Below are 23,356 nucleotides of genomic sequence, written 5' to 3' on the forward strand. Positions count from 1 at the left end.
AAACTAAATGCTGATGACGGGGCAGTTATTCTTATGGTAAAAAAAAGGAAAGAACTGGTAGCTGACGCTGGTAGTGAGTCATGTGACAGGAGCCTGAGGAATCATTAACAAAAAGACTCGATCTGCAGCAGTTGAGTCTACGTCTTTGTTTTCAAAAGTGTGAACGGCAGGTTTATCCAGGGAAAACGTAGCGGTGAGGATGTCGCCTTAAACTCCACAAGTTGATGGTGAAAGGATCGAATGTGCACATTTGTTTCTGCTGGAGGTCCCGTTCACGTTCCTCAGAGGAAACTCGTGTCGAAGCTGCGTTTTCTGTGTTTCTGCGTCCGGCTGATTCAGTTGAATCGTCTCTGAAGTCCTGACAGAGACGAGTGGAGCAGGAGCTCGGTGTAGGGTTTGGGATCCACGCTCATATTTGAAGGAACGTGTGAACATGATGCTCGTCATTATTTCACTTCATCTGCTGCCGTCTCTCCTCTCTCTCCCTTTAGCTCAGTTTCTGTTTTCACTCTGAAATCTAAGTTTTCCATCAGATCGAATCCAAAACACATCTTTGAGGAAAGCTTTTTAATAACTCCGGTTCTCAGTTGTTCTTTTAATCTGTTTCTTTTTACAAATCAAACACTTACATTCATAAATCATAAACTATTCCTGGGGGATGATTTTAATTTTGTATTATTGAGAGATTTTACTTGCCTCTGTCTTGTCTTATAATAACCTATTTTAATTTTGTTCTGAAAGTGCTTTATAAGTTTAGTTTTATATTCATATGATATAATATAATATAAATAAGCTGAAGGTCTGTTCCTCTCTCTCCTCAGGTGATGCAGCGGCCTGACGAGCGAGCGAGTCCCACTTGAACTCCTCCCCTCCCTCCCTCCCCCTCCCCGCCCCCTCTCCTCCTCCCCCGACCCTCCGAGCCTCAGCGTCTTCATCCCACCATGAACCTGCTGTGTCGCGGGCGCCTGAAGCTGCTGGTGGCGTCTCTCACGGCCGTGGTCCTGCTCACCTGGCTCTACCTGCTGGCTGGAAACCTGGAGAGTGAGTATGAGCAGTGGTGATGATGAGGAGGAGGATGATGCTGATGATGATTCAGCGTTTCCTACCACATGTTGGTCATGATTCAGTCCAGTGTGGCTAAAAGTGATTTATAATAAAAGAGCTGAGGTTTGGGTCAGTCGCAGGAATCCAACCGACTCGAACAGAAAACATCAATTATCAGAAGTTTTGAAGAGACTCAGATCCTCATCTCTTCAATCTGAAATTTAAATTCATGTTTTAAACACATGGAGACAATTTTCTCTTCAGTTGGATTTTTCTTTCTGGAATTGGGAGGCTTCGTCTGCGGCCACAACAGCCGAGGTCAGTTCAGAGGATTCAGCCTCACTGACGCTGTTTGCTGGAAGAGCTTTAATAACACACACACACACACACACACACACACACACACACACACACACACACACACACACACACACTTTGACTGAGCTTATTTGTCGTATTTTATTCAACTTAAAAACATAAAGGAGACATATTCCGCTCATATTCAGGTTGATAACTTTAATTAGTGTTCTGACTGGGAAATGTTTTCATGCTCTAATGTTCAGAAAACACATCGCTGTCCTCAGACTGTCCATCGCTGCTGCTCCTCTTTTCAGCCTCTGTCTCAAACACTTGGTTTTAGCTCGTGTCTCTTTAAGACCCCCCTCCTGACCTGATTGGCCTGCTGGTCCACTCTGTTGTGATTGGTCAACCACTTCCATCAGAGGAAATATCGGCCTCTGCTCTCGATTTACCTGAGGCAGGATGAACCTGCAAATGTTTTGCTACAGTTTCTGGGTTGAACTACAAAACGAGAAAAGGTCGAGATTTGTTTTTTCTCGTTTTGTCCAATCAGCTGTGACGTATATACAAACCTCAGTGTGTTAAAAAGACCGTGAAACTATTTCCAAGTTAGTTTCACCAGCTGCTGTGAGAATAATTCTGGATTTTATGATACAAAAACTAAATAACAGGCTGAGGAAACAAAATACATAATTTGTCTTCGGAAACTGACTGAAATCATAGTTTTCCCTCTTTTCTTTTCTCTTCTGTGGATTCTTTACAGAACATGTTCTGCCAACGAGCCACTTTGACCATTAATGACATGTTCTTGCATCCAGAGGTTTCACATCATCAGAGTGAAGTACAGTTGGAAGCTGCAGCTCCATTTCTGTCTGTTCTGGATGTCTTCTCAACAGAAACTGTCCATTTTCCAAACTTTTGAAAAAACTTCTCTCCTCTACTCCCGTCGGTTTTATTTTTTCATCTTTGACGAGTCGACAGAAGCTGAAACTGTAAAAAAGGATTAAACAAATCAGGAATCAAACATGAGTTACTAACTTCAACCTAAAAAATACAAAACGTGTTTTAATCAATAATGTTGATCCAAAAGGTTCCTAAATTTAGAAACATGAACTAATGATTTCTCTACCCTCCAGAAGTTATTTGAACTAACCTCTCCCGATACTCTCTGGGGCCTCCGCACATTATCAAGTTTTTTTTTGCCGCGCGTAAGAAAGAGTTAAGGGGTGACCAGCAGGGGGCGTCTGTTTTCAGACGTCTGTCATGAGACAGCCGTGATTTGCTGATTGGTTTCTGATGAGACGAACATCCTCTCTCTCTGATTGGCTGCTGCACACTCGACATGGCTCCGTCCTCAGTGGAATCTAAAGGAAGTCGTTAGTGCTTCTGACGCATCATTAACTTCACAACGTAATAACCAGTTAAAGTGTGGCTTCACATAAAGGGGACATCATATTTAACCACACACACACACACACACACACACAGCTCAGTGATCGCCCTCCCTCCCTCTCCGTGTGTCATGGGCAAACACGACAACACGCCACCACCTCAGTTCAGCTCGGGTCTGCGTCAAACACAAGCTGCGATCAGCCTCAGGAGGTTTTTAATGAATCATCAGTGAACAGCTCGTAAAGTTTTCAGCTCACGATTTGAAGAAGCTCATAAAGACTGATGGACTGGAACGTAACCTGTTGTCAGCTTCCTGTGGGAAGTTAAACTGTCCTCACACGTCAGTGACTCTGAGATAAATCACCTGTGAACCCGACAGGAAGTGACATCAGACGACACCCGGGTTATTAAACAACACATTTATGATTTGACGCTGAACGTGATCCTCAGACATTAAACTGGATCATTTCTGACTCATTTCTTCACACCTGACGTGTCGTTTTTAAATCCAGGTTACTTTGCCTTACCCATAATCCCACTGGTTGGACTCATGTTTCCTGGTCATGAACACACACGCACGCACGCACACACACACACGGTGTGTATCAGCTTCAGCTGTGTGTTGATGGAGTTTGTTACTTTGCTTCAGAAATAAACCACAGATCAGGTTCTAGTTTCTCTCCAGTTTCGTCTGACACCTTCGTTCTGTCTCGGCCGTTTCACGTCTTCAGAATGATTTCTACACTATATATATATACATATATATATATAAACACACACACACAACACACATCACTATACACAGTTATCCAAAGTACATTTCTGTTCTTATAAAAAAAAAACCCAGATCATCTCAACTCTGATTTGATCAATGACTCAACAGTATAATACAATATAAAATAATAAACTTCATTAGTATAACTGTTTTGATATAATATTTAAGTTTGTATAATCCTATACAATAAAAATATAGCAACCTCACAATAAAAGACAAATAAAAAACTAAAGTAAAGGTTTGGTTACTTTTTCCTTCACTAACATAAAACTGCTTCATTGTTTAATACAATGTTTTGTGTTGTCTGCAATGATACATGAAGTATAATTCACAAAAAATATTAGATTTAAAAAACGTTCTTCTATGGAATCTTCTCTTTTTTATTTTTACTTCACCACAGACGAAGGGGTGAACATTCCCAGCATGCCTCACTCCTCAGCTGTGGGCCAGCTGCTGCTCTGCGGAGAGAGAGAGAGAGAGAAGGTGGGGGGGAGGGAGAAGACAGAGAGGAGGAGAAGCTGAAGAGAGGAAGGGGAGTCGAGGAGAGAAAGAATGAAAAGAGGGAGGGGAGGCAGGGTGGAGGTAAAAGAGAGAGATGGAGAGAGTTAGAAAAGAAAGAAAGATGATAAATGTAGAGAAAGACAATCGGTGAGTCAGCAGCGGATTAATCCAGAAACAGTTTCACGTCGTCGTGGCTCCAACAAAAGAAATCCCTGCTCTGCAGAGGAGACAATCTACTTCCTGTTTACATCACATGACAAGTTTAGCCGAACAGTCATGTGACATGTGTTCAGGTGCTTTAATGTGGACGACAGTTGTTTTAGTTTCTTGACTCTGAGGTCGGATGCAGCAGGTGAACAAATGTAGAGGTGTATTAATTGATGACCGTCTCTCCGCCTCCTCCTCAGATGGCCGCTCCCTCCTCCTCGCTCCCTGCCTGGCCGACACGCCGGCGGCTCAGGTCCTGGAGCGAGCCGTCCTGGAGTCCCGGGTCCGAGAGGTGGAAGAGGAGAACCGACAGATCCGGCTGCAGCTCAGCCAATCGCAGGGCGCCGCCGCCCAGCAGCCGGACGGGAACTACGCTAACCAGCAGTGGGGGGCGTCGGCAGACACGGGACCTGAGGACGGGGACAACACAGCGGAGGAGAAGAACAACCACACGGAGTGTCCTCGATCGCCCCCCGTCCAGAAGTGTGAGGTCAGCAATCAGGAAGCATGACGTGACACAGATGTTACTGTTCATACAGATGTGATGATGTCAGTAGTTCACATGTGATGTTCATGGTGACGCTGAAACAGGAAATGACTTATGAAAGATGAGTTTTCAACTGCTCACAGCTCAGAGTGGAGAAGTGACGTCATATCGCACGTGTGTGAGAAGTGAAATATTAAAACTACACATCAGAGAGTCGAGTGAAACGTTTTCAAGAAGTTTCTCAAATCTCTAAAATGCCGACATTTAATCTGAGGTTTCATCTTTTTCCGTCCGTGTCTGCAGCTGATCCACGTGGCGTGCGTCTGTGCCGGTCACAACGCCACCAGAGACGTGGTCACGCTGGTCAAGTCCGTCCTCTTTCACCGGTGAGTGTGTTCCTCATCTCTTTCTTTTCTTTTCTTTTTATTTCTTTGAAACAGACGTTGAGATGAGTGAAACTTTGAAAATCCTAGAAGCAGCAGAACAAATCGAGATGTTATTTTGTGTCCTGGTTATTACTGATGTCATATTTTCAGTGCTCAGGACTCAGTGGATTTATTTGCGGAGGAGATTTCAGGGTCGAATAGTTGTTTTCTGGATTTTCTTTCACTCAATTCAGCTCCGCTCACATGGTTTTGTTCCTTTTCAGAAGCTTTAAAAGATTTAAATTTCACTTTAGTGACGTTTTCCTATATTTGACCTCAGCTGCAGCTGCTCTGTCGATTAGATTTGTCGTATTTTAAACATATTTCAGGCCTTTCATGGGATTTTATTATACAGAACATCCACATATTCTCTATAAACTAGGAGGAACAACTAAAGATGTAACTCTCAACAGTAACCAACGACCTCTTTCTTCTGCGCACGTCTGACACGTCTTTTTCTTTCTGTTTCTCAGGAGAAATCCGCTGCACTTTCATTTCATCACAGACACAGTTGCCAATCGTATCCTGAGTTCCCTCTTCAAGTCCTGGATGGTCCCGTCTGTACAAGTCAGCTTCTACGACGCAGACGAACTCAAGGTAACAGAAGACGACGCACACACACACACACACACTCACACACACACACACACACACACACACACACACACACACACACACACGTACGCTGCCGCTCGGTGTTCACACAAACTGGGTCAAAGTCAAATCCCACGTTTACCACATCATAGTAAGTCTGCAGCATCGAGCTGATAGGATACAGAGACAGAGGAGCTTCACCTCCGAAAAAGATCAGAGTCAGAGAAATCAGGACTGAGACATGTTCCATGATTCTAAACCAGGAGGTCAGTGCGCGAGTCTTTGTCTCAGATCACAGACGGTTGTTAAAACTCTCAGGAACAAACATTCACTCGGACTCAAGGATGAAATGATTCCATTTTTGTCGTTAAAGGTCAAGAGCGCTTAAAACACACGTTTGCCTTGTGAATGTGAATTCTCAGGAGCACCTCAAAGGAATTCTTACAGGTTTGGCCCAGATGTTCACTTAGACTCACGGGTTAAGTGATTATATTTTGGTGGTCAAAGGTCACGGTCAGATCACAACAGCTTTGACCTCTTGAATGTGATGTCTCAAATCCGCCTTGAGGTAACTTCTTGTACTCATAGATGATCTGATTAGATTTAAATGGTCAAAGGTCATGATGACCTCATATGAATGAGTTAAAACTGCCCTGGTTGGCGGAGGCATTCAACCGCAGTGCAGTATTTCTAGTACCTGAGCTATATGTATAGAAACCACCATCTTGAATTGGTGCTCTCAGCTACTGATACTCGATGATGATAAACTGCTCAGACATATAACTAACTGTTCATGAATGTAACTCCCTGATAAATGTCACGATGACAGCTCACTGACATTATCAGGCTTCCTGCTCTGGGGACCAGGGATTTTGATATTCAGCCACATAGAAGTCTAGTCATTAGTTTTTGACCGTGCACCTTGTTATGGAGAAACATCTCTGGTTCAGAAATAACCACCTGGCGTCAATGCTGGGGGGAAGTTCACCAGTCTGACCTGAGGTGACTCACACGTAAACACAGAAAGATAACATTATTCTGTGACTCACAAACACTTCATCATCTCATTCACTTTATCCAAATCTCCTTCTTTCACTTTTTTCCATCTTGATTCTGCCAAAAAGTCTCCTGCTTAATTCTAATTCATTCATGTATTCATGCCTCAGAGAGATGAACTGAGGAAGAGGAGTATAGGCTGAGGTGAAAAAAACAGAACCACAGAAGCTGCAGCAACAGACAAGTGTAGACAGAGAGTCATTGAAATATGAACTGACGGATTAAATAGAGCTGTGATCACAAAATAAAGTCAAATCGAACTTTTTTGATATAATCAATCACGATTCACTGTTTTTCCTTTTAGCAAAACTAAACTATATCGTAGTCGCAGCATACTTTTTATCACGGTCACATTTCTAATGTTGTAGAGAGACACAAAATGCACTCATGTTCTGATCCATGGACTCGTAGGAGAAAGTCCTCGAGACGTTTTAAGGCCGTGAGGTAAAGACAGTTAAAGCTGGACAATCAGCACAAAGGCAGTTTCAAGGTTTTCACCCGACGACAACAATGGAGCTGGTGAAACACTTTTGTGTCAAAGTCAAGAGACGCTTCAGCACAAATACACAAAACTGTGTCTGTGAACGTAAATCTGATGAATGTGCTCTCACAGGGAACGCCATGAATACAAGCGTGTGTGTCTGTGTGTGTGTGTGTTTCTCTCAGACCTGCGTCTCCATCCCTCACATCATCACATTCTCCGCCCTCACAGTGTTTGTGCTGAACAATGAGTCCTTTGTGTTGTCAGATGCTTCGACCTGCACCCGCTCACTTCAGTTTCCATTAAGTCACATTAAAGCAGAGAAACGGCTCCGACTCTAAGACGATTAGATTTGCAGATGATGCACTTATGCAGATCCAATTACTCTGAATCAAGAGGATTAAATCAAAGACATTATTTGAGGATTGGGATAAAGAAAAATCCTAAATCTGCAGAATGTTGTGTTAACCATGTGAACCACACAGCCACTGCAATGACACTTTGATAAATATGTATCTATATATAATGGAAACTAACCAGCTGAAGATTTACAGTGAAAATGACCTGACACACGTTTTCCTGTCGTTTCAGTCCGAGGTGTCGTGGATACCCAACAAACACTACTCAGGTATTTACGGCTTGATGAAGCTGACGCTAACCAAAGCTCTGCCCTCCGACCTGTCAAAGGTCATCGTCCTGGACACGGACATCACCTTCGCCACCGACATCGCAGAGCTCTGGGGCATTTTCAGGAAGTTTACAGGTGAGAGTTTAATTCACTTTTAAAACTAGAATATCTTAACCAAGGTGGAATAACCCTACTACTGATTTTATAGTTGGAGAAAGAAGCCAGTGGTTTATTTGTCATAGCTTAAAAATGAAAAATAATGAAATCTACCATCCTGCCAAAAAGGTATGTAATTAACAGTCAAGTCAGGTGGAAATTTGTGACATGATTTTTGTGTGTCATCCTGCAAATACACAAAGAAACGATCAGATTCCTCCTCAAAGGCTTAAAAACTCAAGCAGCTTCTGTTGTGGCTCTTGTCTCTTTGTCCAGTTGCTCTTAAAGAACCTCCATGATGTTGTTGTGATGTTGTTGAGTTTTGGGAGGAGATCAGCATTGATGTTTATAGTCAGTTATTGCTTGTGGTGGAGGGACGATACTTTGACAGAAAAAACAACCGGGTTGCTTCTGTAATAATAAAAAAGAAACCCAACAGAGACTGAGTCGAATGAGAGAATTTCTCATGTTATTGAATCAAGTTTTCACAAAAGCTATGAAGTTAATTTGATTTTATTTATGTATTTTTTGACAGATAAACAGGTGATCGGTCTGGTTGAGAACCAGAGCGACTGGTACCTGGGGAACTTGTGGAAAAACCACAAACCGTGGCCGGCACTGGGCCGAGGCTTCAACACAGGTGACTGTTCAGATCCTGAAGCTGGAAATCACGTTAAAAATGACACAAAGTCACACAAACACACAACTCATCAATAAAACACAGATTATTGGTAAAGTATCTGTTGTCGTGTCCTGAGGCCTCGTCACAGGGTTTGAGGTTTCCTGTGTTTCTGCTGCAGGCGTCATTCTCCTCTACCTGGAGCGGCTGCGGAGGATCGGCTGGGAGCAGATGTGGCGTCTGACGGCAGAGAGAGAGCTGATGAGCATGTTGAGCACCTCGCTCGCTGATCAGGTCAGAGACACGTCCGGCCACCGGAGACACAACAGGAGACACACAACCAGAGTTTTAAAACACACGTTTAATTCACTGTGTGTGTGTGTGTGGGGGGGGGGGTGGGTTCAACATATCAATGAGGATGTATGTTTATCATATAGAATTTATCTTTTTAAGTTCAGTACAAACCAGTATGGATCCGGTACTGTAGATTCAGAACTGGTACACGCATACAACCTAAAGCATTCCACATACAAAACCAGTCCACACACACAGAAAAACAACTTATCCACAAAGAGAACCATTCCACATAGAGAACCAGAGCCGGTACATAAAGTACCACAACTAGTCAACACAAAGACTCAGTCCAGATACAGAACTAGAACAAGTCCACATACAGAATAAGTCCAAATACAGAACCAGAACCAGTCCACATACAGAACCAGTCCACACACCCAGTAGAACCAGAGGAGCAGCTGTTAACTGTGTCATTTCCGTCCTCTGTGTTCAGGACATCTTCAACGCCTTCATCAAGCAGAACCCGGTGCTGGTCCACCAGCTGCCCTGCTTCTGGAACGTCCAGCTGTCTGATCACACTCGCTCCGAGCAGTGTTACACCGAGGTGTCGGACCTCAAGGTACCACGCACACACACACACACACACACACACACACACACACACACACACACACACACACACACACACATAAACACACAGTCCAGAGTTAGTGTGTTCCTGTAAGAACTGAAACACCTGAAACGGTTGCGAGTAAGAACGTAATGTTAAAGGTAACTAAGTGTGACCTCTGCTCTCAGGTGATCCACTGGAACTCTCCGAAGAAGCTTCGCGTGAAGAACAAACACGTGGAGTTTTTCAGGAACCTCTATCTGACCTTCCTGGAGTACGACGGAAACCTGCTGAGACGAGAGCTGTTCGGCTGCCCGAGTACGGCCGGTCCGCAGAGCGTCCAGGTTAGACACACACTCGGGCAGACACACACGCACAAACACACACACACAAACATGTATGCACTGTACTTATATTTATGTACATGTATATTTATAGAGAGAGGTTCTCAGAGTGGTTCATGCTGAGCTGCTCTGAGGCTGAACTCAGGCTGTAACATTACTGTTTGACAGGAAGTCACTTTGCTTTGTCACTGCACAACAGGAGTGTGGTTGCTATGGTAACGCAGCGCTTCGGGCGGTGTAATCTCGATGACAATCAAAATGAATGTAATCGGTTTAATTGGCTCTCTGTAGTTTGACTGACAGAGATTTATTTAAAAAAGTAAAACGAGGAGGAGAGAGAGAGAGAGAAGTTTATCCTGTGAATTTAGTTTACATTTACTTTTATTTTGAAAGTGGATCGTCAGAGCTTGAGCTTCTTCCTGTCTCCCCAGCTGCAGACGGCTCTGGAGGACTTGGACGAGGACGATCAATGTTACGACTTCCGGCGGGAGCGTCTCACCGTTCACCGCGTGCACCTCTACTTCCTGCAGTACGAGTACACGCCTGCAGAGGACGACACTGACATCACACTGGTGGCTCAGCTCTCCATGGACAGGTAACCCAACCACACATCAGCTGTTTCAAACGTTATGTAGGCAAAATTCCACCAGCAGTTCTTTGTTTGGCAATCATCAATAAACCTCAGGATAAGATACGTTTACTAGAAAGCTAAACACCATCAGCTAAGGAAGACCATGTGCTATGATTGAAAGCTCTAGAGCAGCCTCTAAACTTCTTATTTTCTCAGCAGTAAATGTAATCTCTGTGCGCCCCCTGCAGGCTGCAGATGCTGGAGGCCATCTGTAAACACTGGGAAGGTCCCATCAGCCTGGCGCTCTACATGTCCGACGCTGAGGCTCAGCAGTTCCTGCGCTACGCTCAGGCCTCCGAGGTCCTCAAGAACCGCAAAAATGTCGGATACCACATCGTCTACAAGGAGGGACAGTTCTACCCAGTCAACCTGGTGAGGAACGTGGCGCTGAAGAACGCCAACACCCCGTACGTGTTCCTGACTGACGTGGACTTCCTGCCGATGTACGGCCTCTACGATTACCTCAGGTAAGAACAGCAGCTGCACTGTATCGGCTCGCACTTTATAGACGTGCAGTTTATACAAACCTTGCTCATCGTACTCGTCTGAGACTCATTCCTTGCCGTCTGTTTGCTCCGTACAGGAAGTCCGTGGTGCAGCTGGACATGGCTCACACTAAGAAGGCTCTGGTGGTTCCTGCGTTCGAGACGCTTCGTTACCGTCTGTCCTTCCCGAAATCCAAAGCTGAGCTGCTCTCCATGCTGGACATGGGGACTCTCTACACCTTCAGGTACCTGCTCTGCAGGATTGTGGGAATTGGGCCAGACACCAATGATGTGATCGTCATTTAACCTTAATCGCTCCGCCCTCTCCAGGTATCACGTGTGGCCCAAAGGTCATGCTCCTACCGACTATGCCAAATGGCGAACAGCCACCACCCCCTACAAGGTGGAGTGGGAGCCGGACTTTGAACCGTACGTGGTGGTGAGACGAGACTGTCCGGAGTACGACCAGCGATTTGTGGGCTTCGGCTGGAACAAGGTGTCGCACATCATGGAGCTGGATGCACAGGTACGTCAGTGAATAGTTGATGATGAGGAAATTCAAAGGTCACATTGATCCCTGGAAACAGTTCTTTCTTTTATGTGAGGAAGTTTATTCGGGTTTGTGTCCGAAGCGGATGAGAAATCCAGCAGTGATGTAAATTTAGTTTTCTCCACCGAACTACACAAACCTTCCTTAAAGTTTCCTTATCAAGGCTAATTCTGCACATTTGTTACTGAGATGAAAGAAAAGATACATTTTCCTCACTTTTATTTAATTTCACTTACTCTCCTCAGGAGTACGACCTGATGGTCCTTCCCAACGCCTTCATGATCCACATGCCTCACGCTCCGAGCTTTGACATCTCTAAGTTCCGCTCCAGCTCCAGTTACCGCAACTGTCTGAACACTCTGAAGGACGAGTTCCACCAGGACCTGTCCAGGAAGTACGGCTCGGCCGCTCTCAAGTACCTCACCGCCCAGAGGAACATCTGAGAGCCGGCGAGTTCCGAGTCCATCAGCCCCTGAGCTCTGGGAGCTCGGGTACGTACTGACATGGCATCGCCTGGTCGGCCATAGTGACGCCCTGGTGCGAATATGACAGAAAAGCTTTACAGCCCCTTTGGAAATATGGCAGGCTCCTGTTCATTAACCCTCGAGACTACGAGACGCAGAGATGAAGACTTGTCCAGGACGGAGTGACGCGGACTCTTGAATGCAGGACTGAGCGGGCTGAAGGGACGATCGGGGAATGGAGCGTTCACACCGATCAGACACGTTTTATATCGGGAAAATTACCATATTCTTACAATCTGTTCTGACAATCAGGGCTTATTCCAGAAGACTTGAACCAAAACATCTGGACACTCGACTCAGAGACACTGAGACGGAGCCGAGTGGTTTTCACAGAAGACGATGGTGTAAGGAGTCGAACTGGAGAAAGATTTAAGCCTTATCACTTGACATATTTCATGATTTTCATTTTTTTCTAGTGTAAATCCAAACCAATGAATAATTGCCGACAATGTTTTGTGTATAATTTTTCACGAAAATCATTAATTTTAAATTTTTCTCTATTTTATGACACGAATATCCATCACGTGTGTGCGTGGTCTTTAACATGCTTCTGCTTATTGTCGAAATCAGATCCTCCAACACGTGATCATGTTCTTTTTGTTTTTTCATCCGTCGGAAAGAAACTAAAATCTTTTATGAGATAAGTCGACACTGAACTGGACCACAGACGTGTGACAGTGAGTTGATGTGAATGAAGATGTTGAAATGAGAAGAAGTTCAGGAGCTTTTAGTTTCTTTATGTGTCTGATTCACTGGGTGAATGTGCCGTCTACTGAACCTCCCACCCACAACCCTCTGTCTTTTAGTTAAGTCCAAATCAAACAATTAAATTGTTGTTTGAATATTGAATATTAATAATAATAATAATGATAATGAATATAAAGACGATCAGTGACTCTAAATAAAGATGGACGACACATCTCCACGTCCTCCTGCCATACAAAACAAAAAGTGAATCAACGGTATACATTTTATATTATATTATATATACACCATGAGTAAAACACAGAATTTATCAGAATCATTGCCTAATCAATTAAAGGGATTTTTTATTCAGTACAAAATGGACAGTTTAATCAAAAATATTCTAAACACAATTAAATAACTATTTAAAACCAAACTCATTAGAAACATAAACACTAGAAAATCAGTGTGTCTACTATTTTTTTTTTTTGGTCCATGTCCAATCTGCTAACATGAAGGAGACGGAATTTACGAACTGTACTGCAGCTAGCCACAAGGGGGCGTTCTATCTCATAGTCCATCTTTATTTACAGACTCAGGAGAGAGGACGTGGAGTTTACTGATCTGATTTTAAAACGTAGCAGAAGGAAACTGTTGTTTCATTTAAGTTGGATTTTACCTGTTTTGATTTGTCTTTTTTCCAATGTTTGTTTGTTTGTGTCCGTCCCATCGACCGTGTTGATATTTTTATAAATTGTTGTCGGTCATGAAAGACGTAGAATCCAAATCCATGGTTTTAAATCATATTTATATAAGTATCTGAATCTGAGGATCTCTCCGTGTAAATGCAGGTTCATCAAAGGGTTTATTTCGAAAAGCAGAACAAACTTCATTTTATTTTGATAGCCAGTCATGTTGATGGGCCTTCGTCGCCTCTCGGGGGGGAAACCAGCTTTAACATCCACTTTTATTTTAGTTTTTCATCTGTATCATCTTTTAATTCTGTTAAAAATCATCTTCTCATCCATCAGAGCGTCGCTTTATTTCATGATCCTTCATCCAAACAGCAGTGATTCACATTGAGTTCCACTGAGAACCAGAGTCGGGGGCAGAACACGAGTGACGGCTCGTTCTGAGTTTATGTTCTGATGACGAGTGTCCTGCGGAGCCCCGCCCCCTCCCACGCCGCCTCCATTGACTTGTTGTTGATTGTGGTAAATGCTAGTGCCTTTGCTGTATTGTGAAACTGGATATTGATTGTACTGTTGATCTGACAGGGCCTCGGGACAGTCAGGCGCTCTATTTATTATTGTTGACTCAAATCAATCATATTTTTCTATGTAAGTGCTTTAAATAAATTTGCCCTTTTGTAATGGCTGTTTCCAGGTTTTTGTTTCTCTGCAGAATACGTGCAGCGACCTCAGTGAGCACGGACGCCTCCTCAGCTACTGCAGAGTCTCCAGTGAATTAAAATGAAGATTACTGAGATTATTTAAATTCTGACACTGCAGGGCCAAAAGTATCTCGGGATATCCATGAATTTAATATTTATTAAGGTCGGTGGTTTTAAGCCTGTGTGCATCTTACATGCATGTGATTGGTCCGGGGAAATTTGCCATTGCAAACTGAATAACTGTGAAGAATCACGATACTTCACATCCTCTTTAAATGTAAATGTCAGTTTATTAATAGTTTATAGTGAGACGACGTGTTTGTCACCAGACAATTCACTTTATTAGAGTTTTCTACAAACAAACAAATGAATCACCATGACAACACAAAACATGTGGATGCATCTAGAGTAGTGTTGTTCAATTATGCTTTTAACGTGACACCGTGTGCCTTAGGGCATTTAATGAATCTGGTTATCAGAAATGTTTCTGAATATAAAAAATATTTATATTAAATAAAAACTTTAATTGATTAAAGGTACCTCAGGGCACCTCCCTTCAAAGGAAGGGAAAAGAAGGCCAATTTATTGATTAAGTCTCGTAAAAGTAAAAACTATAAATTCGGAACTCTGATTAACAATTAAATTAATAACTATGAACAAAATTACCCTATAGATAGTTAGCAGAGTTGAAAAAGTTCTTGACAGTGTAGAGGTTGTGAAAATTCACACTTATGCAACATTCATTAAAACATTTGTGAAAGAAAAAGATAAAGTAAAAAAACAAATTACTAAAGTTGTACTTATTATATGAATATATGCGAGTATGCGTGCGTGTGTGTGTCTATGAGTGAGTGTGCCTTCAAAATAGCGGCTGGCCCATATGAGGGCAATAAACCACCCCCCCCCCCCCCCCCCCCCCCCCGTACGTTTCCGACATGTAGCGGGGGTCAGCCAGATGTGTGTGTGTGTCAAATTAGAGAAAGTTACAAGATGCATGAGAAAGACTGAAGACCATAACACGACTAACATTAACTTTCAAATAACTTATAACCAAGATATCACAGTAACACGAATCAAATTTATAAACTTTTAAAACTTTGCTTAGCCACATATAATTATTAATCCCAGTTGTGTTACCCGTCCATGAAAAGGGAAAAAAGGTTGTGCTGTTTGAAGTCCAGTGAAGTCGTCTTGCTGGGTTGCGGCTCCTGTTGTTGTTCTGCTTGTAGCAGTCTCCTCCAGTCAGGCCTGCTTGAAGGTTGGTAGAGCTTGGATTGGGAGGCGGATTCCTTGGTGAGGTGAGATGCAAGCTGCACCTCTCCTCCATTGAAGTTGAGCAGAAAGAGAGGTGGGCTCCTCTCGAAGAGATGAGTTGAGTTGAAAGATTAAGTGAGCTGGACAGCCTCACTTCTCCTCTCGGGGATGCGTAGAAACAGGAAGAAGCGGAGGAGAACTGAGCTTATAATGGCCTGGTGACCTCATGGGTCATGGGGACCAGAGTGACCTATAGTGGTTGAAACTTGTGTCCCTGTCCAGTTTTCACACTTCTGTGTGACGTTGAAGCCGGGAAACTGGGTTCTGAAGGCTCTGGTTTGTCTCCAGAACAAAGAACATGTGCTCCAGGCTTGGACTACACATGTAGGACGAACTGTAGTTCACAAATACGAGGTCCCAACAGTATAATAGAAAAGGATAGTAGCTTTGACATCGTTGTATTCATTACCAATATTGTGTTTACCTGGTATTTATATAACAACTGTTCTAGTCTTCATGACCAATTGAAGCACTTTGGGTGAATATATATATATATTGGCTACCTCCTCTGATTCCTCTGGAGCTCTGTCTCCACTCTGCCTCCCAGCAACAAGGCCCAGTCAGAGCCGCTCTACACACAAGCTGCTGCTGCTTCAGCCTCTGGATCCTCTGGACACAGCTCAGCCTCCGTCCACACACACTGTCCTCTTCACACTCAGCCTCCCAAAGATCACCACCTCCTGTTGAAAGAAGAGGACATCTGTGTCACAGAGACTCACTTCATCAGCTGTGAGTCAGTGATGCAGCTCATCCAGTAGAAAGAGCAGCAGGGACTTCAGTCCTGTTCAGAGGTGGAGCAGCTTCCTCTCTGCTTCATGTTCACGTGTTGGAATGAACACGCTAAGAGTTCAGTGTGTGTCCTCTGCATGTCAAAGTGCAGAGTGGACACCTGAGAGGTGGATTTACTGCTGTTACAGGTGTAGCCATGTTTCACTGTGTGAGCATGTGCACATAAAAGGGGCGGGGTTTACTGCGTATGACCAATCACAGACATGGACAGTTTGACTGACAGCAGAGCCTCATATTTCACAACCAGGATCAAACTGTTTTATAATAAAAATTGGAGGAGAACGAACGCATGACGCAGGTAAAACATCGGAGATTGTGTCAATTTGTAAGATACAGCGCCCCCTGGTGGCATTTGGTAAAAAAATATTACGTGACCACCCTGATATCTTCAGGAAGCTGACTGAGTGAATTTGGTGTTTTGGTGACAGGATGAGTCTGGAGAGATTGAGATGTTCTGGGTGAGTTAGAGATCAACTGAACCAACCAGACGTTGATTTAGACTTCACTTATCCATCCCTTTAAGGAGAGTGTGCACCACACAACAGTGTAGAGTCACTGTGGTCATTGGGCGGAGCTTTGTAGGACTGGAAAAACTAAACCTGAAGTTGACCTGATATCCACAAATCCTGCTTCGTAACACAGACCCTGGATCTGTACTGTGATACTGACTGTGTTAAGTCAAATACAGAGGAAAGAGGCCTGGACTGACTCCATCCATCTACTGACCTCACAGACTCCAGTCGACAGCCTGAACTCTGCTTTAGATCTAGCAGCTTCTTCACTCCTGAGTCCTGCAGGTCATTAAGTCTCAGATCCAGTTCTCTCAGATGAGAGGGGTTTGACCTCAGAGCTGAAGCCAGAGAAGAACAGCTGATCTCTGTCAGACTGCAGCACTCCAACCTGAATAAAGAATAAAACTTAACTGTAAATTAAACTTCATGTGATGTCACAGATTAATTAATGAATGGATTCAAATTATGTATGAAGAGGAATTATTTTAAATTAGAATTAAATGAGATCAACTGGGTATAAATGCTGTTTTACAGATATGAGCTCTACAAAAGTCAGTCAGTGAACTGACCTTTGAGTCTCCAGTCGACAGGTTGGACTCTGTAGAAAACCACACAGCTCCTTCACTCCTGAGTCCTGCAGCCTGTTTCTACTCAGATCCAGTTCTCTCAGATGAGAGGGATTTGACCTCAGAGCTGAAGCCAGAGAAGAACAGCTGATCTCTGAAAGACTGCAGCTCTCCAACCTGAATAAAGAATTAAACTTAACTGAAAATTAAACTGAGTTCATGTGTGAAAATAGCACACAAATATTTATGTCAGCACAGACTCATAACATGGAAGATAAATATGAAATCAGACATGTTGGACTAAAAACGAGTCCTGATTCAGAACAAATAGATTATTTGGACCTGGTCTCTGTCCTGCAGATCAGTTTAGGAAATCCAGAACTAAACTCAGAGTTTCAACTAGCTTTCAAGTAGCTGAATATTTAAAATGTCACAAATGATTTAATCGATGGATTCAAGTTATGATGAGGAGGAATTATGTTAAATTAGAATTTAAATGAGATCAATTGTGTCTAAATGCTGTATAAAAGATATGAGATCTACAAAAGTCAGTCAGTGAACTGACCTCAGAGTCTCCAGTCGACAGGTGGAACTCTGTAGAAAACCACACAGCTCCTTCACTCCTGAGTCCTGCAGGTTGTTGTTACTCAGATCTAGTTTTCTCAGATGAGAGGGGTTTGATCTCAGAGCTGAAGCCAGAGAAGAACAGCTGATCTCTGACAGACTGCAGCTCTCCAACCTTGATAAAGAAATATGAATATTAGAATGTGTCCTCCTGTTGTTGTGGATCGTCATCATGTCAACACAGACTCTCAACATGTTGCTGACCTCAGTTCAGTCTGTGACCTGAAGATAAATATCATATCAGACATGTTGGACCATTGTTTCATTCATGAGCTTCTTCTTTGTGTGTTTGGTCACTGAGCAGGTTTGTGTAATTAAACACTGTTTAAAGTAGGGATGGCTCCTGACAGTCACTTCCTGTTTGTTTCTATACTTATCAACTGTCCAACGTGTTTCAATAAGAGTGTGTCTTATTTTGAAAACCTGAGGAGGACGAGTGCTCGTACTCAGTCCACATGTTATTTACTGACACTTTCTTAGTGATCAGGAGCAGGTGAGTGCAGGTGAATGGAGTTGATGAGGTGGTCGTGACTGACAGGCTGGGTGAGTGACAGATGACTGAGGGACAGTGAGCAGAGCAGAACTGAGACAATTTAAATAAATAATGACCCAATAAGAAAGAAAGTCTGAAAAGTGAAGAAGGATTTAAGGACCTCAGAGTCTCCAGTCCACAGTTTGGACTCTCCAGTCCAGAACACAGCAGCTTCACTCCTGAGTCCTGCAGCTCGTTGTGACTCAGATCCAGTTCTCTCAGATGTGAGGGGTCTGACTTCAGAGCTGAGGCCACGACTTCACAGTGAGTCTCTGAGAGTCGACAATCACAGAGTCTGTGATTAAAGAAAATATTCCGAAGAATAAAATCAGAAAACACAACATTCATACAAACGTTATCATGTGACCCTCACCCTGGTAAATCCCCTTTTTGTCTCATGATCATGTTAAATACTCAGGGTGGTAAATCTAGTTTCGCATCATTAATGCGTTAAAATAATTAACACGTTAATTCCACAAATTCCACGTTAACCATATATATATGAATAAATAAATATACGGCATACTCCAGCACAGTGATCACTTGGATTTCCTTCTCCACATCTGCTCTAGTTGCTCTTATATGTAAATGAGAACAATGAGAGTTTATATACAAACCAAAATGTATACATATATTAAAGTATATATTACTTTTCATCTACACTGATAGAACATGTTATTGATCATGTTTGGACTCACTGAGCTTTCCTGCAGTTCCTCACAGCTGGGATCAGTCTCCATCGACCCTGGTCTGATGTGTTGAACTTCTTCAGGTCCAACTCATCCAGAACCTCCACTGACATCTGCAGCATGTAGGCCAGAGCTGAGCAGTGGATCTCAGAGAGTTTCTCCTCTGATTTGTTCTCTGATGTCAGGAACTGTTGCATCTGCTTATGAACTGAGTGGTCGTTCATCTCAGTCAGACAGTGGAAGATGTTGATGCTTCTGTCAGGAGAAATGTCATCACTCTGCATCTCCTTCAGGTTGTTGATGACTCTCTGGATGATCTTTGGATTGTTCTCTGTCCAACCCAGCAGGCCTCCTAAGACTCTCTGGTTGGACTCCAGACTGAGGCCGTGAAGGAAGCGAACAAACAGGTCCAGATGACCATTTTTACTGCTGAGGGATTTCTCCATGGTTCTCTTCAGGAGGTCATCCAGGGAGAAGGTACCGTCTTTGTTCCCATATGTTCCCAAGAAGTTGTTGAGTTCTTCTGTGTTCCTCTTGGTGTAACAGTGGAACATGTAGACTGCAGCCAGAAACTCCTGAACGCTCAGATGAACAAAGCAGTAGACTGATTTCTGGAAGATCACACACTCTCTTCTGAAGATCTCAGTACAAACTCCTGAGTACACTGAGGCCTCTGTGACATTAAGACCGCGCCGCTCCAGGTCTTCTTGGTAGAACATGATGTTTCCTTCCTCCAGATGTTTAAGTGCCAGCCTCCCCAGCTTCAGAAGAACGTCCCTGTCTGCCTCCGTCAGCTGCTGTGGAGTCGTCTCATGTCCGTCACCGTACTTGTTGTTCTTCCTCTTTGTCTGAACCAGCAGGAAGTGTGAGTACAGGTCAGTCAGGGTCTTGGGCAGCTCTCCCCTCTGGTCTGTGGTCAACATGTGCTCTAGAACTGTAGCACTGATCCAGCAGAAGACTGGGATTTGACACATGATGTGGAGGCTCCTGGACGTCTTGATGTGTGAGATAATTCTGCTGCACAGCTCTTCATCACTGAATCTCCTCCTGAAGTACTCCTCCTTCTGGGCGTCAGTGAAGCCTCGTACTTCTGTGACCCTGTCAACATATGTAGGAGGGATCTGATTGGCCCCCGCGGGTCTGGAGGTTATCCAAACGAGAGCTGAGGGAAGCAGATTCCCCCGGATGAGATTTGTCAGCAGCACGTTGACTGATGACCTCTGTGTGACCTCAGACACAAGCTCCCTGTGGTTGAAGTCCAGAGAAGGTCTGCTTTCATCCAGGCCGTCAAAGATGAACAAAGGTTTACAGACAGCGAGCGTCTCTGCAGTGAGCTTCTGTAATGCTGGATGGAAAACACGGAGCAGCGTGAGAAGACTGTGCTGCTGGTCCTTCACCAGGTTCAGCTCCCTGAACGAAAGCACAGTCAGCAGATCCACATCCTGGTTCTCTAAACCCTCTGCCCAGTCCAGAGTGAACTTCTGCACCGAGAAGGTTTTTCCAACGCCAGCGATGCCGTTGGTCAGGACGACTCTGATGCTGCTCTGCTGGTCAGTGGAGGCTTTAAAGATGTCGTGGACCTTGATGGGAGTGTCGTGGAGGATCTTCTTCTTGGAAGCCGTCTCAAGCTGCCTCACCTCATGTTGAGTATTAACCTCTTCACTCTGTCCCTCTGTGATGTAGAGCTCAGTGTAGATCCTGTTGAGGAGGGTTCTACTTCCTGTTTCATCAGTTCCTTCAGTCACATGTTCACATCTCCTCCTCAGACTGAGCTTATGTTCATCTAAAACCTCCTGCAGACCACGATCTGCTGAAAGACAAGAAACAATGTCAGAGACAGAGAATCTGAGAATCTGATGATTGTTTTCATCAGATACAGAAAAACTACAGAAAATAAAAGCTTTTTAACTTTGTGCTTTTCTAAAAATGTTAAATGTTGATGCTGTATGAAGGAACAAAATAAAACCACATGTGCTGTTGTCAGAAGTGAAGACATCAGCAGACACATGTACAGTGCTGCTCTGACCGGCTGTCTGACCTCCAGCTCCTGTTCTGGATCTTTGTCCACACTGGGCACAGGAGGAGTCTCCTGAAGAACCAGACTGGTCCCAGTATGAGATGATGCACTGTCTGCAGAACCAGTGTCCACAGCTGGTGGAGACTGGATCCTTCAGGACGTCCTGACACGAAGCACAGCAGGACAACTGCTCCTCCTCAGAAACATGACTCCTCTTCCTCTCTCTGTGAAGACATTTCCTGATAAGTCTCATGTCACAGTCACTGGTTGTCATCACCTCTGTCAAGGAGGTCTTGTTTTCACCATGTATGTTCGTGTGTTGGTTGGTTGGTTCGCTAGTGGGATTATAAATCACCATTGAACAGATTACCAGTAAACTTGGTGGAAGGATGTGGTCTGTGAACTAGATCAGGGGGGGGGGTCCTCTTTCACAGACATGTTCAGAGATCTGATGTTTACCAGTTTGTAGAATTTGGTGCAGATCCAAATCAAAATGAGTCTCTAGTGGATTTCAAAGTGGTTTCATAAGGAGCGTGTTGGTTCTTGGTGGAGGTCTGAGCTCTTTGAGTGATTCTGAGAGATTAGTCACCAACTTCAATGAAGCTGTGTCCTAATGCAGGGGCCACACTAGAGGAAACTAGATCCTCTTCAGAGCAGGTCAGAGTAGAAACAGTCTCTTACTTTGTGTTCGAGGTTCCAGGTTCATTACTGAAGGTTAGAGGCTGATGCATGGACTGGTCACTCTTCAGAGACACACAGCTGAACACTGGAGACTCTGCTCTGTCCTCCTCTTCCTCCTCATAACCACTCATCTTCAGTCTGAGAGGAAAAACACTGTGAGCTCAAAGGAATCAGGACAAACAAGTCTGTTCAAGAAACACACCCCAAAATACAAAGGAAAGACACACACAGACACAGTTACACACAGTTACACACACACACACACACACACACACACACACAGACACACACTAAGGTGACTGTAACGTATGATTCTGAAAACACGTTCTGTTATTAAACACTTGATGAACAGATGTGATGAAGATTAAACGTGTAACTGTGAGTTAACTCTGTTATTTAGTCCTTTGAAGGCTCTTTGTTCCACAGCTGCTGTTCACATCTGTCTCTGGGATCCGATCACATGAAACCACGTCTGTCACCAGGTGTGAACTGACAAACTTAGAGTCGTGTGATCAGCAGACGGATGTTAACAGCAGGTGTGAGAGTGAGACAGTAAAACCTTCAGAAAGTTGTGTTCACACTCACCTGCTCACTTTTCTTCCTTCTGCTCATCCAGGTGAAAATGGAGTCTGACACTTCCCTGTTCTCAGGCTCCTCCTCTCTCTCTTTACAGTAGATATGAGAGTTGCTCACAGACCATTTAAAGCTCCAGTGTGTAAGACTCAGGTGAAAGGATCCATCTTTGGAAATTAAATATAAAATAATCCTGGTGATGTTTCCACTACTGTGTTTGATCTAAATTGTATGAATCACAGTTTTCTTTACTCTAGAATGGGAAGCTCTGTATCACCTTATAACGTGAAACTCAGCACGTTATTCTGTGGAGTGGAGCTTCCTGAAACAGCCGCTCACTGGAGGAAACAGTGCATTTGTTGGGGACTATTTCCAGCGGCGGATGGAGCTCGATATCACAAACACATGAGATGTTTCAGGCTGTGGATGAAGACACATTATGTATTAACAAGAAGAAATATATAAAACATCACCAGACTTGTTCTTTTAAACGTCTTCTCCTGATAATCAGACTCAGAGAGTTTGAGTGTTGGGCTGTGAATCATCGATTAAAGTCTGTTCTTCATCTTCTGGTTATTATACTGAAGGATAGACTCCTTCTTCTTTTCTCATCGAACAGAATTGACTTCTCTTTCTTCTACTTCCCAGCCTATGTGTATAATACTGAATATTGGGTAGTAGTCACTTCAAATTGTTGAGTCTTCCCATACTTCCCACTCACATGTCCATGCCACCTCACTTGATATCAGTGTCAAATCCAGTGCTGAAGTGTTACCTTTGTGTACATCTATCCGTGTCCCTCTCCCGTCGCTTAAACATATTAAATTACTATCCTCCAATAGTTGTTCTATTATCTCCCCTTGTGTGTCCGTCTTTCTC

At 43.7% G+C, this 23,356-nt stretch overlaps 2 protein-coding genes across 2 annotated transcripts in view; one reads left to right on the forward strand and one right to left on the reverse strand.

Annotated features, from left to right (window-relative positions):
• The first annotated feature begins 941 nt into the window (after window positions 1-941).
• large2 (LARGE xylosyl- and glucuronyltransferase 2) lies at window positions 942-14,160 on the forward strand. The gene is made up of 14 exons (XM_053411828.1): window positions 942-1,041; window positions 4,420-4,709; window positions 5,010-5,092; window positions 5,605-5,728; window positions 7,854-8,025; window positions 8,582-8,686; window positions 8,847-8,959; window positions 9,453-9,578; window positions 9,758-9,913; window positions 10,345-10,508; window positions 10,733-11,011; window positions 11,128-11,274; window positions 11,360-11,555; window positions 11,825-14,160. The coding sequence occupies exons 1-14, from the start codon at window positions 942-944 to the stop codon at window positions 12,020-12,022; spliced, it is 2,253 nt and encodes a 750-aa protein (XP_053267803.1). The 3' UTR covers window positions 12,023-14,160.
• Window positions 14,161-15,110: 950 nt separating this feature from the next.
• Window positions 15,111-23,356, reverse strand: part of LOC128443015 (NACHT, LRR and PYD domains-containing protein 12) — a 37,305-nt gene continuing 29,059 nt past the window's right edge. The window contains exons 6-10 of the mRNA XM_053425720.1: window positions 18,639-18,812; window positions 17,927-18,100; window positions 17,365-17,538; window positions 17,010-17,183; window positions 15,111-16,174 (exon numbers count right to left, since the gene is read on the reverse strand). Of these exons, the coding sequence (XP_053281695.1) occupies window positions 16,165-16,174; window positions 17,010-17,183; window positions 17,365-17,538; window positions 17,927-18,100; window positions 18,639-18,812 (706 nt within the window). The 3' untranslated portion in view covers window positions 15,111-16,164. The remainder of the gene's footprint in view (window positions 16,175-17,009; window positions 17,184-17,364; window positions 17,539-17,926; window positions 18,101-18,638; window positions 18,813-23,356) is intronic.

This window comes from Pleuronectes platessa, chromosome 1 (assembly GCF_947347685.1).
Source record: "Pleuronectes platessa chromosome 1, fPlePla1.1, whole genome shotgun sequence".
Lineage (NCBI taxonomy): Eukaryota > Metazoa > Chordata > Actinopteri > Pleuronectiformes > Pleuronectidae > Pleuronectes > Pleuronectes platessa.